The 17,012-nt window shown below is 46.8% G+C and overlaps 2 protein-coding genes across 2 annotated transcripts; one reads left to right on the top strand and one right to left on the bottom strand.

Annotated features, from left to right (window-relative positions):
* The first annotated feature begins 2,535 nt into the window (after positions 1–2,535).
* LOC122614767 (juvenile hormone esterase) lies at positions 2,536–4,807 on the top strand. Its single transcript, XM_043789418.1, has 4 exons — positions 2,536–2,667; positions 2,726–3,747; positions 3,819–4,269; positions 4,359–4,807. The coding sequence occupies exons 2-4, from the start codon at positions 2,736–2,738 to the stop codon at positions 4,588–4,590; spliced, it is 1,695 nt and encodes a 564-aa protein (XP_043645353.1). The 5' UTR covers positions 2,536–2,667; positions 2,726–2,735; the 3' UTR covers positions 4,591–4,807.
* A 7,311-nt stretch (positions 4,808–12,118) lies between these two features.
* LOC122625907 (juvenile hormone esterase) lies at positions 12,119–14,023 on the bottom strand. Its single transcript, XM_043805966.1, has 4 exons — positions 13,136–14,023; positions 12,869–13,082; positions 12,357–12,810; positions 12,119–12,305 (listed from the first exon to the last, which is right to left on the bottom strand). The coding sequence occupies exons 1-4, from the start codon at positions 14,021–14,023 to the stop codon at positions 12,119–12,121; spliced, it is 1,743 nt and encodes a 580-aa protein (XP_043661901.1).
* Positions 14,024–17,012: the final 2,989 nt, after the last annotated feature.

Genomic DNA, 17,012 nt, shown 5'->3' with positions numbered 1-17,012 from the left:
CTTCAATTTGAAGAACTTCTTTTGCTTGAATGAATATATTTAATTTCTTTTTTTAGATATAAGAGTTAACATTTAATGATTTCTATCGTTATGATTTAAATGGAATGATTAAGTTATTTCTGGCATAAAAAGATGATTCGAAATTAAGGCCTATTTACCAAATGGTGTGAAAAACATTTGCGTGGAAGGTTGTAGGGTAAGAAACCCTTTCCTGAGCTAAGAAACCCTCTTCCTGGCGCAAATAAGACGTCAGTCTCATTACAATACCACAATGGTCTGGAGAGCGGAGCTACCCTACAAGTATAAGTATAACTCCACTCGCATCCTGCGAGTCCTTCAGGGCTTTTTGTTATTTTTGTTTCGCATTCGGGACATTTGCTCACTTGAGCGAGTACGGCGATCTCTCAGAACGTTTTCCTCTACCCTTCCACATTGATTACACGAATATGTTTGCCGATTAGGGCCAAGCAAGATGTTAATGCCAAACTGAATCCGGAGAACTGAACCCTTGGCCGGCACTTTTGTGCCCAAATTATCGCATTATGCTTGAATCGTATACTCATACTCGTACTCATACTCATACTCATGCTTGGAAGTAGTGAATGCAAAGCATGCTTTGATATTGGTCTATTGTTTCGCTATCAGTTATGCAAAATGCCGGAGACCTCTCCCCTTTGTCCTGCCCCTCCGTCTTTGTCGGATTGCGATAATTTCCATCTTTAAATATTCATTACAAGACGTCGCCGTCTGCGTTTGCCTATCGCTTTGATTGATTACTCAAGTGGTTATCGTGTGCGGCAATTGTTGCTTTCCATCCGCTTTGTTCTGCGGATTCTGAATGGGATTGGGATTGGGATTGAACTCAGCAAGGGGCGTGGCATTTCTTTCATTCTGAAGGAAAGGAAAGGAAACCCACAAGGAGGCCTGCATGTTGGTCACTTGAGAGTTGCGACTGTTTCCATTCAGTTGTCATCTAATAGCCGAAGCCAGTTATTGAAATATCTGCAAATTTGCATGGCTGAGCTGGCTGGTTTTTCTAGTGCTCTCTGCGGCAGCTGCATGAAAATTTCGCAAATGTGATACTAATGAAATCGATCCTTTAATTTCCCTTTTGGGGGTGCGACTCGAGACCTCCAAGGGCGTGACCTCGCCTAAGTAGCTCTAAAGGTTAATGAAGAAAATGTGGGGAATAATGCGATTTATGATGAAACCTAAACCATCATTTAGATAAATCTAAACTGGAATTTTATATTAAATTAGATTAGATTATATTAGACATACTAACATTATGGATTCTCCCACTTAGCCCCACAACAGCAACATCTGCCAGCGATGCGTGAGAAATTTTTGCATGTCTGAGCTGCGTGGTAACGTCATCAAGCCACAGGAAGCTGCAGCAGCCTGCCACAAAGGGTCACAAAGAGCCCTCAAGTGGCACAGTTTGGGCTTCCACGACGGCATGGTGATGATGATGATGATGATGATGGCGATGGCGATGACGATGATGATGACGACGATGTCTGTCAAGAGGCCACTCATATATTTGCTACAACTCGAGTGGCTCCGTCCAGATCGAGCTTGGACGAGCAGGGTGGTTCCAAGCCGATCCTCCCGTGGTGCTGCGGTGTGCACATGCGCACTCAAGTGTCCGGAATATTGGGTTGAGCTCCTCAGGAGCAGCGGCAGATTGTCGCAAATTCGTTTTGGGGAGCGCAAATTGTTTCATCACTCGAGTTCTTTTTGCTGCTCGGCGATGTGTGAAAATTGTTATTTTTGTATATTAATGGTAGCTGTGATCTGCGAGGGAATATTAATAATATGCATTGTTGATTGAATTTGAAGATCAGCATCAACTTCCTGGCACAATTAAAAGCCGTCGCAATTAAGGGAATTTATTTCCAAAAAAAAAAAAAGGTCTTTGTGGGATTTCCTTCGCCGCCATCATATTCAGTTTTCAATCTGGCTGAAAAGGAGAACTGCGACTGCTCGTTCCAAAGTTCGAGTAATTACCACTCGGCTTGTGTCAATCAAGGGAACTGCCATAGTCGTGGGTCGTGGGTAGTTTTAATTGAATATTACAAGAGGGATGTGCATTAATAAGGAAATCAATTTAAATCTCAGTCGCTGGCATGAGAAAAACTAAACTCGAAACTCTAAAAAATCTGCGGGCGTAGGATCCGAAACCAACTTCGAAGCCATCGGTGGTGCAAATCAGGGTGATGTGTCTAGCGTCTGCCAATGCTGAACCCAAATCCCAAATACCAAATCCCAAACACACAACTCGCAATCTCTCAATGAAGCAATAAGTCTCAATTGAATTGGGTTTTGGTTGTTTAAGTGCAAGGTATTGAGTTTGAATTACCAGAGTGAGAGAGCACAAAACAGTTGGCCCCATCTAACTTCATGACTTTGATTCATTTTGGTCAACACACTGAGGCTAATCGCTGCCAACTCGATCGATTAAGTTATCTCCAAGTGGCTTTCTAGATAGTGTGCTATCCCGAAGAAATAGAAACCGTGCGAAACCTGCAGTCACGGATTCGCTGAAATACTCGTAACATGCGGGTGCGCACCACCGAAAAGGGGAAAAACTAATAAAAATACATATTGCAAAACTCTGAGAACCGCGCAAGATCTCTAACAATTCCCACACTGAATTTTCACTTGGTAAGAGCAAAGCAGATTATTCGAACTACTGAGCATTACATGAGTTTTTATTTTTTAGAATTTTCAAAATGCCTTGTTATTTTCTGTTGACGTGTGCTCTTTTTTTAATTTCAATAAGTTTCACCACTGCTGTAACTTTCCTCGGAGATGCTCCTGTTGTGGAGCTCTCCTTGGGCAAAGTCCAAGGAGCTACGATGCAGAGCTTCAGGAACAGGACCTTCTACGCATTCCGAGGCATACGCTATGCGCAGTCGCCAGTGGGCCAGCTTAGGTTCGCCAATCCTCTGCCGGAAACTAGTTGGGGTGACGAGGTGCTCCAGGCCACAACCGATTCCCTGGTTTGTCCTCAACCAGGAGAAGTGTCGTATATGTCAGAGGATTGCCTGAAGATCAATGTTTACACGAAGAACTTCGAGGAGAAATTACCAGTGATGGTGTATATTCACGGCGGAGCCAATGTCCTGGGCAGTGGGCACAGCAGCTATGAAGCAGGACCTCAATATCTCCTCGATCAGGATGTGGTTTTCGTGGCCTTCAACTATCGCCTGGGAGCTCTGGGATTCCTAAGCACGAATAGCAGCGAGACGAAGGGCAACTTTGGCTACCTCGATCAGGTGATGGCTCTGGAATGGGTCAGGGATCACATATCGCTCTTCGGTGGCGATCCAGAAATGGTGACCATATTCGGAATGAGTGCTGGTTCCATGGCAGTCAGTCTGCACTTGGCCTCGCCCCTTTCCGCAGGGCTCTTCCATCGCGCAATCCTCATGAGCGGCTCGGCCACCAATCACTTTGATATAGATAACCTTCACTGGACACGTAGACTGGCTCGTGAGCTGGGCTGTCCCATGTATGATCCCACGGATGTGGTGGCGTGCCTGCGAAACGAGAGTTGGGCACGCATGGTGGAGGTCTCCAAGGCATGGGAAACCTATCAGCTTATTACAATGCGCTGGAACTACGAGATCGATGGACACTTTCTACCCAGCCATCCCACGGAACTTATCGCGGAGGGAAATTTCAACAAGGTGCCATTGCTAATCAGTTACACGGCCAACGAGTTCGACTACAACGCTTATGGTAGGTTCCGTGGGTTTAAATAGTTAGTATATTTAAATAGTTAGTATATCTACTGACTTTTTTATTCGCAGTGCACCTGGGAAACCAGCACTTGCTACACGACATGGCCTCAAACTTTGTGGACTACGCACCGGAGTTGTTTCTCTATCGCCAGGATACAGACATTGGAGAACAACTGAAGAACTTCTATCTGGGTGGCAATGCCACTGAAATCAATGCGGAAAACATTGAGGACTTTGGACGCATCTTCTCCGATGCATACATTGGCCATGGAGTCCATCGCCTGGTCCAACTGGCCAGACCCTTCACCCCAGTCTACTACATGCGAACGGACTACGTGGGCGATCGAAGTCTCACGGCTCCTTTGAATGAGGATAACAAGCCGGTGGGCGTGGCTCACGCGGATGATCTGCAGTATGTGATGCCGGGGTATTGGTATGGCACCGTGATGGCCGAAAACGATACGGATGTGTTTATGATGGAGCGCATGACCAGCTGGTTTAGCCACTTTGCCAAAACAGGGTAAGTGTGCCAAAGCAAAGGAAACTTAAAATCGTCTTGGAACATATGGCTTTGCAACCGATTGAACTCCTCTTCCTCTTTCGTTGCAGCACACCCCTAAACAGCACGGATATGTGGCCACCCTGCAACTTGACGCACTTGAAGATGCTCTACAACGGGGTGGAGACCCAGGTGGGTGCGCCCGGCTATTCCGATCGATACGTCGTCTGGGACGAACTGTTTCCCACGGCCGCCCGGAGCGGAGGCGCTGCCTGGAAACTCAGCTTCGTCGTAGCCATCGTCACTGGTGTGGCCTCGTCCCGGCTCATCCCGGGAAATTAATGTAGCAATTAGGTGTGGAAAAAGCTTATCAATAGGCCGTTTAGATTACGCTAATGACCTTCGACCTTTCGACGTTCTTGGCTGAAGCATTGCAGCCATTTACTTTGATTAATTAATCGGGAAAGGCGTGAGATTTTCAGCTTTTCCTTTGGGGGCAATTAGTCTTTGGCCTACAGCGGATTGGCGCAGCTTAAATACACATTAATTTGTCTTTAAATGTTTTCGGCTTTGCACTTTGTTTTTGGGAGGGTGGGGAAAGGGGGCGAAACCTTCAAACTCTGACCTCTTTGAGCTTTGTATGATTGTGTTTGTCAGGTTGGCATGTGTAAAAACAAAACTGCTCTGCTGCTGCGTGAAAATCCGAGGGGTTTTCCCATCACACAGATGCGCTGCTATTGACATTTACGATTTGCTCTTGCGTGAAAATGCCAAACAATGCGATGGGATACAAAAGGATTATCGCCCAGCCCAGCCCCGCCCCGCCCCCTTTTTTTGGGGTGGCTGCCTGTGAAATGACAGACTCCTCGTGATGGGGAGTCAATAATTATTTCCGCTGAAAATGCACAAGGCATAGGTCTTTAAAATATCTAAAAATGTAAGTCTTTCTCTATGCTTTATACTCATTAGCACGCACTTTCATTGGGATGCCAAGTTTAACCCTATAGCAACCGCAAAGGACGCAACACACACAAGGACATGACAAAGTTGGGCCAAAGAAAATATGGAAAATTAACTTGTTAACTTGTCCGTCCCACTGAAATCTGAGGGGCAAAGGCAAACAGTCGACTAAGTATACGCATTGTGCCTTATTCCCCTTTGGGACAGATACGAGTATATATACCACAAAAAGGTGGGCAAGTCAACTTGACGAGGACCTCCTCGCCATGACCTGGCATTTGGTGACACGACATGACGGGAATGACAATGAAAATGGGCAAAACATTTGCAAATTTTAATTAAATTTCTCTCAACATTAACACATCGCATTGATGGAGATTAAAGGGTAGCAAACACCTTTGCCACATGGCAGCTGGCAAATGCGAAAAGAGTTGTGTGTGCAGTGGCTTTTGTGGCTCAATTACAATAAGTCTATTAAACTTGTGTCTGCGGCTTGTCTAGACGACAACAAACCGATCGTCTGAGGATCGTGGTTCGAGGATTGAGGATCGAGGATTGAGGTTCGAGGATTGAGGATGGAGGATACGACCCCGATCAGTCACAATGTCTCCTGTCTAGGAAACAAAATCGAGAGAACTGCGCGCGTGCCCCCTTTTGACTTTGGTCCTTTGTGGTCTTCTAACAAAACAGAAACAGCTCTCGAAGGTGAGGGCATATGAGCATGATGATGGGATGATGATGCGAAGGTGTTCCAGCTGCCGATTCGATTGTGGCCGCGTCTCGATTTCACTTTCGCTACGCCTGCGCCATGGTTTTTCGATGGAAAACCTGGCCAGATCCCCATCCCAATGCCTTGCTCTTTTTGTGACGCATGATCATCATCATCATCCCCTCAAGCAACTTTGGGTTTGATTACGTTTTTATTGAGTTTACAAAAGGAGTAAACAGTTTGAAGTAGCGCCAAGGATCGAATGCTTTATAGGCTTGTCAGCGGTCCTGTCTGGTATGGTCCAGGTCGTGATCCTGATCCTGTTCCTCCTGTCTGAAAATACTCGATCCCCGCTTGTGCGTTCTGTCAACATATCGGATTACGCCCCCTCCGACCCATAATCGCTAATGACAATACAAATTGAGAGAGTGGTGGCGGAGAAGTGGGGAAGATTCGATGGCATCGGGATGGGAATCGGGTTATAGGGATATAGGGAGATTTTTTGGCCAGAGCAGCGCTTTGTTATGCGTAATTTCTGGGAAGACCCAGGGCCACTTGCTTGTTGGACAGCACGCACGAAAGTATTTCATTTTGGCTGTCCCTTTCAAGTAGTGAGTTCGGTTTTGTTTAATGGAATGGGCTGCAATCGAAGAAAGGCAGCCCAATTGATTGATATTCGTGGAAGGATCTGCTCGGACAGAGCTTTGATCAGATGCACAAAAAGGACGATCCGTTTTCACTTTCTCAACAACTCCATTAATTTACCCCCTGCACCTCGCTGGCGCCTACCATTCTCCATTTCTCCATTTGAAGTGTACTTTCCCCTGCTCTGCGGTTAATTACATATTTATACAAATCCAAATTGCTGTGATTAATGATTGGGTCCTTCCCGCACTTGCCAACTGGCCCAAACAACCGACATCAAAGCGACTGGAAAAAAAGGACACTCGTATCTGTTTGTTTTGGGTGAAAGTGTTCACATCAAACGACCTTAAAATTAATTGTCTTTCCCCCTTTTCCACGTTTTAGTTTCCTTCGGCTGTGGGGTCCGTGATTCACAATTTGATTATTCGATAACCAAAGCGAAGGGGTCACATATGAGCCGGCTACACAAACTGTGCCCCATTGTCCCGCTGTCTATCTCAGGCTACTCCAAGTTCCCATTTCCAAGCTGCCTTGTGTGTGTGTTGTGTGTGCTGTGTGTTGTGTGTGGTCGCCGGTTGAGTGTCTTTTGTTGTTCGCTGCGATATGTCGTTGTCGCTTTTGTTTGAAGGGCCGGCGACCAGAACCAAGACGACGACGGCTAAAAGGAGCGTAGCAATCATAATTATGCATGTTTTGGACCTTTTGTGGTTAATAGACATGTCGAAGGACCACCGGACTCGATTTATGCTAATCAAAGTCAATAAACGCCCCCTTTATCATCTATATGTAACTACCCACAAATCAATCGACTGCAACACCCACTTTCGATTGAGATTGCCATCTTTTGCACCCAATTCGAGGGCCATAAAAAGCGCAACCACCCACAAGTGGGCGAAACCAAGCAAAAATGTTGCCAATACTCATTACAAGCGCGTTAAGTGCCCTTTCCCCCGACTCTCGTCCTTTGCCAATATTTGTTTGCAGTTTTCCGATACGCGACTCCTGTCCCACTCTCGATCCTGCCCCTAATCCTATTCCTATTCCTATTCCTATTTCGCCTGCCGTCGTTGTCAGATGTGATTATTAATGTGCTTTAAATAATGAAAACGAAACAACAACAGCCGAGTGGCACCCTCAACCACCGACCGAAATCAGTGCGCCCTCCAACGTATGCTAGTTGTCACAGGGGTGCGACGCTTTGCAGGATTCAGGATTCCAGGCGCTAAGCGCCAGAAGGACTCGAGTGCCAGAAGGACCAACTAATGAGTGTAAACAACGGATGGAGGCCGGAAAAAATACAGCAAACAAAGTGCCACAAACTGTTTGATTTGTCGCTCAGGACTAATGAAACCAAACATTAGCGTGCCCAGCACAAACGCCCCTTTCCACCAACAGGGAAGATAGCTCGGATAGACTTGGTCCTTGGAACTCGGGGGTTGCCGCTGCGGATTGTTGCAATTTTTTTTGCTATCCATGAAAGGGATGTTGCTACAGGGTGCACTGGGAATAAAATATTCCATTAGTGGCAATAACTTAAAAATACTTAGTACCGTCTTTTTGTTGTTTAAAACTTGTATGAAAGATAGCAAAGGTTTAGCCAAAAAATAAACTGAAAATTGGATTTGAGATAGTATACATGTGAAGAAAACGATAAGTTTTGCTCTCAGTGTAGAGCGCCGACTGTTTGTCCTGGCAATGGGTGCCTGTAAGTTGATTACGTGGTTGACGTTGACACTGAACTACAATATGAGGGCACGGAATGCGGCTGCATCCTACTTCTCCTCTGGCCGCTTCTGCAGCAGCTGTCTTCACGTGAACTGAACTCTGCAGTCAACTCTTCAGCACCTTGTGGCACCACCTCATACTAGTGGCATATAAAACAAAGAGCTACGTGATCGCACTGGCTAATGCTCCAGTACATCGGTAGCCACCTGGTAGTGTGGACTAAATATACATTGATGAGCCGAGCAGAGCGCCAGTCAGGGGTCAAGCCGAGCAACTGTATCCGAACTGGGAGTTGGAACTGAAGTTGAAGTAACCGGTACACTCTGGTAGCGAACTCGTGGGAAACTCTCGCGAGTGGCATGCGGGTGTGGTTTTCCTTCGGCGAGTGTGTGTTTTGGCCACAATTAATGAAATTGTATTCTATGCCACAATTTCGTGTGATTAATAGTCCGGCGTTTTGGAGCTTGGAGTCTGGGAAATGGAAATGCTCCATGTGCCCCCGGCGCATCGCGATGCACTTGTTCTAATGGACTCCACTGGACGGACAGCTTGTGGCAGGTATGTTATTGAGCAATTAGTTAAACGATCCACTAAATCGTTGACAGTCAGGCTGGGATACCTGCACATCAATCAGAGGCTGCAACTTTTACAATTTGTCATCGATTTGTTGGTTCTACCCACCAGTAGAATTTCTGACATGCTCATTAAAGTTTATCGGAGTGTGTTTTCAGTGGAGAAGAATAAAACAAATAACTGGAGGGCCGAGGAATGCGAGGGCTTCCAAGGCTCATAAAACTTCAGATCTCTGATCTCTTCCACTTCCATTAGGCAATCCAATCCAATCCACCCCTCTGTCAGTTAGTCAATAAGCGAGACACCGTGCAACACGATCCATCATCGCAAGTCGAAAGCTGCACAAAACTATTATTGAAACCCGATGCCGCGATGACAACAGATATACGTGTATATATGTATACTCGCAGATATTTGACATCCGCAAGATGCGATGCTGATGGGGGAGACCAAGGACCAAGGACCAACTGACTGACTGACTGACAGATCATCGGTACTAGCCCTCAGCATGGGCTATCATGAAGTGGCAGACGCAGCTTGCGATCGGCACGCGACTTTCCAAGCTGCCACTTCAAATGGTTTCCAATAAGCAGCGCCGCAGGACCATGGCAGTTATTAAAAAAAATGAAAGCAAACTCCGGCAGGATACTCCAATCCAACCCACCTCCAGTTGCTAATGGCTTTCTCGCCAGCTTATCAGCACAGTTTCATCAGATCGACTGACGGATCGCCCACACGCCGCACGCAATTGTCTGTTAAATGTTTTTCACTCGTCATATTTCCATTTCCATTTCCACTTTTCCATTTCCATTTCCCTATGCCTATGCTAATAGTTCGAGGGAAAGTCAGTGGTTGTGTGGTGGTGCTGACTGCCATGCACCATAAACTCGGATAATGCCAGCACATGCCACATGCCGCGAGTCTTCTTATCAGAGGTTACTGGTGGCAATTACCTATGTGGGTGATTCCAAGTAGTGAGTCTTTTGGGGCACATGCCAATGCAGATTTTGGGTATTTCCTATAGCTTTTGGAAATAAGTTATTTCCCAATTCAACACTGCCCTCTCCACTTCCCATGGATCTCCAGAAAATATGTCAATGCCTCCATCTCCATCTCCATCTGCTGAACTTAACCCAATAAATGCCTGGCATAGTTTTCTGTGGCAGCCAAGTGAGTCATAAATTGTGGAGTGCAAGGCACACTATCCGTGGCTGGATAAAAAACAAAAGCCAAAGGAGTCAGTTGCACATAGGTGGACACTTTCTGGCTGCAATAGTTGTTGTTGTAGTTGCAGTTGTGGCTGTTGCAGTTGCAACTTCAACTGCTGCTGTCGTTGTTGTTGTTATTTATGAGTTTTGTGATGTTTGTGCAAATTTTTCTATGTAAGAGAGGACAACGCTGGAGAAAAAAGCCTTGCGACCGCGACCGGATCGCCTTTGTTTTTTTGGTTTAGGCCAACTGTGTCTCTCGAGCTTATCGCGCGTCAATTGCCAGACAACTTCATTGCCAACTTGGCCAACTTTGGCCGCAGCTCGGCGAGATTCCTGGGCACTGATGTTGACAGCAGGAGTTCCAAGCACGCGTCTTGGGCATTTTCTTGGGGCACTGGGAATTGGGCATTGGGAACTGGGGGAAAAACCACAAGGAAAGGTGTTGTGCCATGGGAGTCCACCGCTTTGCCTGGCAATCTAATTACATTTTGTGGGCAAGCAGGCAAAAGCGCTGGGCGAAATGCAACTGCTCGCTGAGCGATTTCCATCAGTCAATAAAAACCTGGCCGCCAACACCAGGCCCACAATTCCGCGAGAGAAGAGCAGGAGGCGGAGGAGCAGGAGGAGGAGGAGGAGGATGGTGGAGTCGCAGCAGGAAACGCAGACACCTCATGGGACCCCTGGGTAACCATCTGATATGATTTGGACCCTGCGGGGCTTGGGCTTTTGAGTTTGGCAGCAATGCCAATGCTCTCACAACTTTATTTGCGCCTTGGCAGTTCGCGGAAATCGAAATCTTCGGCGACGCTTGGCCTCTTGTCCAAAATATTTCGCTGGAAATTGGAATGCCACAGTCCATCTGCAACTTTCCTCCTCATCTATTATTTCTGCTCTTGGTTTTCTGCACTTTTGGCTTGCATCTAACAAATTATGGCACACGGACAGCATATGCTCCTATTGCCCATCTCGATGGCTGATCTGTTTCTGGCTCCGCTGACAAGCGAAACAATTAAAACTAAAGTGGAAACGATCAAAATGAGCAACCCCGACATGCATTGATCTGCAGTCGGCGATACCGCAGCGCAGTCGGTTGCCTTGCAATTTGCATAAATTAATATATTAAAGTTTTCCAACTGGTGGCACCGCCGCAGGACCTTTTTCGGATGGCGTGACTCATGACGGACTCCTCAATTGCCAATTGGAAGGATGAGTGGATGGATAGATGGATGGTTGGATGGTTGGATGGATGGATGGTTGGCTAGATGGATGGGCGGTTGGATCGGCAGCGTCATGTGTTGCCCACTATGCTAATGAGCGGAGGGCAGGACTCGGACTCGGAAACGGACACGGACACGAGCCACTCGAATTGGACGACTCCGCTTTTGACATTGTCATGCTCTGGAGCGTAACCAAACTCCGATAAGAGCAATAAAAACGAAACTGCCTTGGTGAGCGACCCACTAACAGCCAAGTGGATGAGGCTACAACATCACAGATGTGCCGTGGCTTCTGCGGCGGTGGTCTGCACTGGGAGAAAAGAGTGCGCTAAATATCAACAAATTATTCAGGAATAATATGTTAGGAAACGTACGTATGTTTTCCAAACATTTGAATGCATTCTAACAAACGTCTGCTATACTTCTTTTAAAATGGTAGCAAGGACAAAGGACTCAAAATCGTAACCCATTTCTTCTAGTGATATTATCATTTTTAGTTGACATAGTTTACAGAGCATGCAAATGAAAGGATTAACCCTTTTCGCGCAGTGTCGCCGCATAGCACGCGATCGACGACAACCCATAATGCACGACACGTAGTAGCGCTGTTATCGGGTGCCGACTGTCGTTAATATATGCACCCACACAGCGATGACACGAAGAGCCACAACAAATTTCAGGGGGAAGCCCATCAAATTGGAGAGTTGAAAATATGCCAATTGACGTGTCACTTGGCAACTGTGCAACAGCAAAAAACAAATTGAAACAATTTAAATAACTATGCCTAGTGGCCTGTATTTGAAGAGTACAGTTGTGCTCAAAAGCATCCTTTAAACGTCCTTAGTCTGACGCCGCCAATTGAGGGGAAAGAGTCGCTTCCAGATCTCGTAGTGCTCGGCATTCAAGTTCTCCTGCAGAGTGATGTGCTGTCCAATGTCCAGGTAGTATCGCTTCTTGAAGCTGAAAGGTCGCCAGCGGATATCCCTCAGCGCCAAATCGGTGGGTTTATTGGGATCGCTATAAAAGTATATATAAATATAAAATGAAAAATCCGAAACAAATATTTACCCCTTGTACGAGAAGGCTGAGAACATCCGCACCATAGTGTCCACCATGCGAAATTCATCATCATCTTCGGTGAACATGCGGCTTATCGAGGGTTCCACAAACAGATACATCAGATCATCGTGGTGCACCACACCATAGGGTGCATCTTCCGGGTAGTAGATGTGACTCCTGGCACCCTGATACGAGAAGCGATAGTAGTAGACCTTCGTGGACCTGGCGGCCAGATGGACAAAGCGATGGATTCCGAAACCCGTCAAGGCATCCGAGTAGAGATTAGATAGAGCCTCCAGCGAACTATTGGCATCGATGAGTCGCTGCGGGAAGTAGTGGCTCCTCAGCTCCTGACTTATGTTACTCGCCCGAGGATCGCTGGAGTTGTACATGAAGAACACGGGGGCCAAGGACTCGAAGTTGTCATTTAGGGCGCTCAGCAGAGTGGGACTTTGCAGGATGGCTAGGGATATTAAAAAGTTATTTTCCTAATAGGAAGCCCTTAAGTTGGTGGCACTCACACAAAGCTGGGCCCACAAACTCATCCTTGGTCATGCCCGTAATGATGGGCACCTTCATGAAATCGTCGTTTTGGTAACTCCTAATGGGCTCCTCAACCAGGAAGCGCTCCTGTCCAAAGTCCGGCTCTATAACAGGCTTCCACAAAATCAGCGGATTGTTCCTGTCAAACTCAAACATTTTCGGCAAGGTGTTGGCGAATTCCAGGTAGTGTTTCTATAATTTGAAAATATTTACAAATGGTTAGCTTAACTCCTTTAAAACCCTACCCCTTTTAGACAGTCCACCATTTCGGTGACATTCTCCGTGTGGCAGTGGAGCAAGGTGGCCTGCTTGGTGGCCACATCCATTTGGTGCTCCGGCAGTGACCACTGCCCTGTGACAGCTCCACTCATCACGATTGCCTTGTGAAAGAGACCCCTTGACATGGGCGAGACCATGTGCAGCGTTACTGCCATCGCTCCAGCTCCGTAGCCCAAAAGGGTAATAGAACTGGGATCTCCCCCAAAGCGAGAGATGTGCAGCTTGACCCAGCGTAGGAGCTGCACCTGATCCTTGAGTCCCATGTTGCCCGGCGCTTCCCTTGTGCCTGTGGCCAGGAATCCCAGCGATCCCAGGCGATAGTTGAAGGTGACCAGCACCAGGCGGCGATTCATGAAGTACTGAGGCCCGGCAAAGTTCTTGCTCTGGCCGGACAGCGAGTAGAAGCCACCAGGATGGATGAATACGATGACGGGTCTTCGCACATTCGGTTGCGACTCGCTGGGCAGCTCCTTGGTGTATATATTGACGCGGAGGCAGTCCTCGCTCACATCGCCACTAACCAGTCCCAGCTGCGGGCACTTGGGACCATCGAAAGTGGCATCCAGTGTATCGAACCACTGCTCCACGGGCTCCGGTGGCTGGAAACGAAGCCGATCCACTGGTGGCTTGGCATATGGTATGCCACGAAAGGCATAGAAGTTGCGACCCGATTGCGAGGGCAGTATAGTGCCACGAATCTTGCCCAGAGCCGTGGTGATGACCAGGTCCGACAGCTCCTTGTTGCTGCCAATGGGATCATCCTCCTCCGGCACAGCCTGGCTGAGATCCTCATCGCCGGTTTGGCCACAAGCAAGACCACAAAGGAGCAGAACGCATCCGCAGAGACGCCACATTCTGCCAAGCTCCACGCGACACTGTGGAGGCTGTGGCATCTGATTCCGGCTTTTATAGCCCCCGCTCTGACTGGGATTTTGTCACATAAAGTGCGGAAATTGATGCGATTCCACTGCGCCACTGACACTGGGCGTTGGTTGTTCGCGATCTCTTCCCATATCCAATTGCCAACTGTGTTCGTAGCTGGCGGCAATCCATAAATAACCCACCGCCGACCACTTCCCACACACACCCATCTCTCAGAATTATCCCGACGGCCCACGCCTTGGCCAGTATCTCCTGGAGATACTAGCGGTTCTTGGCCCGCTCCAGTTTGGTCAGTTCCCACGTGAACTTGTTTGCGTGCTTGCGGCTTATTAGATTAGGTGTGCGCCGCAACACCCTGCTAACCCCGACGACTTAACCTCGGCGACCTTTCCCAAAGCAAAAAAAAGGAAAAATTAGAGCCGAAAAGCGATCCTTAAATGCCCGCTAATGGCGTTTAATGGTGAGCACAAAAGGTGCGCAAGTCATAAACTTTGCCGAGGGCACATCCCTCGCCAGGAGCAGGAGCAGGAACCCCTGAGATCTCGCCGAGACCCCGCAACTGATGAAGTGTGTTAAGAGATCCATTGTGCTCGTCTTCCTTTCGATCCGCTTGCTTCCTTGCTTCCTCGCTTCCTCGCTTCCTTTCTTCCGATCCTTTACTCTTCTTTCTGTACTGTGTGTCCTGTGTGTACTGTGTGTCCTGTGTGCTGTGTGTTCTAGATCAGACAAAGGCGTGCTAATTGGATTTATATTGGTCTCTGGAAGGGAAAGGGCACTGGTAGCTGGTAGCTTCTGGCCAAGGGTTTCTGCCCCAGGGGCAGTGTGAAAATGCTTTGTTTTCCACTCTCTGACGAAGTAATCCAATAAATATGCTACGATCTTCAATGGGAACCAAATACTTCAGCGGGCAGCTATAACCATTTGATTAAAGGAAACGTTTAAGGGTTCTAACTTATCAGGGTTTGTGATGTTTAAAAATAAGTATCTATAAATAATGTATCTCAAAAATGCGTCTTTCAAGATAGGGATGATATCAAAGATCGAAACGGCATATTTCGATTTGTTATTATTTCTTTCTAAATATACATACATACTCCTTTTAATGACACGAATTTCTTGAAATATAGCTTATGCATGGAAGTGCATCTAGGATTGTGCTTAACTTGAAATATCTCTCTGTGGTTGATATTTATTTTCATAAAACTTTAACCGCAGGCGCTCAACACTCCCGACGACCACAAGTTACTCGAGTTGGAAGCGGAAAATTGATGACTCCAGCGACGTGCAGCTGAAGAGGATTCCCTCTGGCTCTGGCTCACCTCCATAGAGGTGACATCTCCTCGGCTCCTTGGGTGTTGTTTGCTGATTCTGTGGTCGTCGTCATCGTGCCTCGCATTACCTGGTAATTGTAACGTCAGCCGAGGCACGGGCCCGGCAGGTGGCAGCCAAGAGAGACGCCTCCGACTGCCAGACGCTAATGACACCAAACACCTAGCAACAACAAGACGAGGATGATGTCTTGCCATGCGCCACAGGATGCGTCTGGGTTATGGACCAGGTTCTGGGGCTTTCTCGGGCGGAGTGTGAGTTGTGGCGTTTCGAGGTGTGAAGTGTAAAGTGTGCAATTGCCCCTCGGGCGTTGTAACTCCTGCGGAGTTCCTTGGACGACCCGTGGTGATTTTGTGGGATTTTCCTTATAAAAATGTTAGACTCTTAATTTCCACTCTGATTTAATTACCAAACACTTAGCCAAGTGAGTTGTGTGTGGGCCTTGGTTTACGATGATACCTGGAAATCTAGAGAACTGCGATAGCAATCAATATGGAAAACGGCGATGGCAATCAGTGAGGAATGCGATGGTTGATATTGGCAAACATGACTGTCAAAAGGTATAATTTATAAGCCCGAAATTAGCATCGAATTCTGTTTTGGGAGTGGTTCTATTCATCGGGACAACCCTCACCACCACTCCCCTCTCCATCTCCACTCCACCGGAAAATGTCCTTTGACTAATGAAACGTTTGCCATGGTTGCAGTTGCATTTTCCGAGTGTCCTGCTGACGAGGTCGTTCTGGGCCAAATGATTCGAGTTATTTATGGGCCACAAAATCGCGGTGGTTGCTGCTCCCTTCATTGTTCTGTTGTTTTGCTTGTTTACCTACCGTTTTTGGGCCTCTGCAAATTCCACATAAAAATTTCCTAAATATTTCGCCATGCATATTTGGTTGGAATAGCACATTCGACTATTATTATTTGCCTGGTGTGTGCGCTGCTAATTTGAATGCGATAATACGCCCGCGATTCTGTTGTTAATTAGTGGGATTTGTTTAGGTGGTTTTCATGTTGCCGATGGGCTCCATCCATCCGCTTCAGGCACGCGACAAAGTTGAAATCGCAAATGCGGGAAGGGAAAAGGAATAAAGTGCAGCAAATCGTGTGTTAGTTATGGTCTGGCCAACATATTCTCCTATATATGCGATTTTATTATTCGAAAAAAGGTGAGTAGGTACATCTGTAGTGGGTAGATACTTTACTATTTCATGTAAGTGAATGTGAGTAACTTACATTGCAAACCATGATTGTTAACCATTTCATATAGCAAGGCATAGCTTTCATATGTAATATTCACATATTTTTAATCTTAAAAGCAATGGAACATAACAAACTAATTTAAATATAAAAATGTATGTTTAAGTAGGATAAAATGTAATAATTTATTTGAAAGATTTTTGAATATTTATTTCAGTTTTTTTCCCACTTTCCTCTAACAATCCGAACAATCTGCGAACAATGCAATTTAAATATCCATTAGGCAGCACTGCCTGCCAAAACAGCTGCCCCTACTGATGCGCTGATTGACTGAAGGACTAACTGACTGACTGGCTGACTGATATCAATCACTCGCCTGAATGCCGAGTCCCAGAATCCGCATATGCAAAAAGAGGCGCATGGAAATGGAAA

Source organism: Drosophila teissieri, chromosome 2L (genome assembly GCF_016746235.2).
Source record: "Drosophila teissieri strain GT53w chromosome 2L, Prin_Dtei_1.1, whole genome shotgun sequence".
NCBI lineage: Eukaryota > Metazoa > Arthropoda > Insecta > Diptera > Drosophilidae > Drosophila > Drosophila teissieri.
Note: the sequence above shows the minus strand (reverse complement) of the source record. Positions and strands in the feature narration are given on the sequence as shown.

What these genes read in the sequence shown, in the direction of transcription:
- LOC122625907 (XM_043805966.1), bottom strand. Translation starts at nt 14,023, where the DNA reads ATGTGGCGTCTCTGCGGATGCGTTCTGCTCCTTTGTGGTCTTGCTTGT. An exon ending in GTTTGTGGGCCCAGCTTTGT is followed by an intron (nt 12,811 to 12,868) that starts GTGAGTGCCACC and finishes TAATATCCCTAG; the next exon opens with CCATCCTGCAAAGTCCCACT. An exon ending in TCAGCCTTCTCGTACAAGGG is followed by an intron (nt 12,306 to 12,356) that starts GTAAATATTTGT and finishes ATACTTTTATAG; the next exon opens with CGATCCCAATAAACCCACCG.
- LOC122614767 (XM_043789418.1), top strand. Translation starts at nt 2,736, where the DNA reads ATGCCTTGTTATTTTCTGTTGACGTGTGCTCTTTTTTTAATTTCAATA. An exon ending in GTTCGACTACAACGCTTATG is followed by an intron (nt 3,748 to 3,818) that starts GTAGGTTCCGTG and finishes TTTTATTCGCAG; the next exon opens with TGCACCTGGGAAACCAGCAC. An exon ending in AGCCACTTTGCCAAAACAGG is followed by an intron (nt 4,270 to 4,358) that starts GTAAGTGTGCCA and finishes CTTTCGTTGCAG; the next exon opens with CACACCCCTAAACAGCACGG.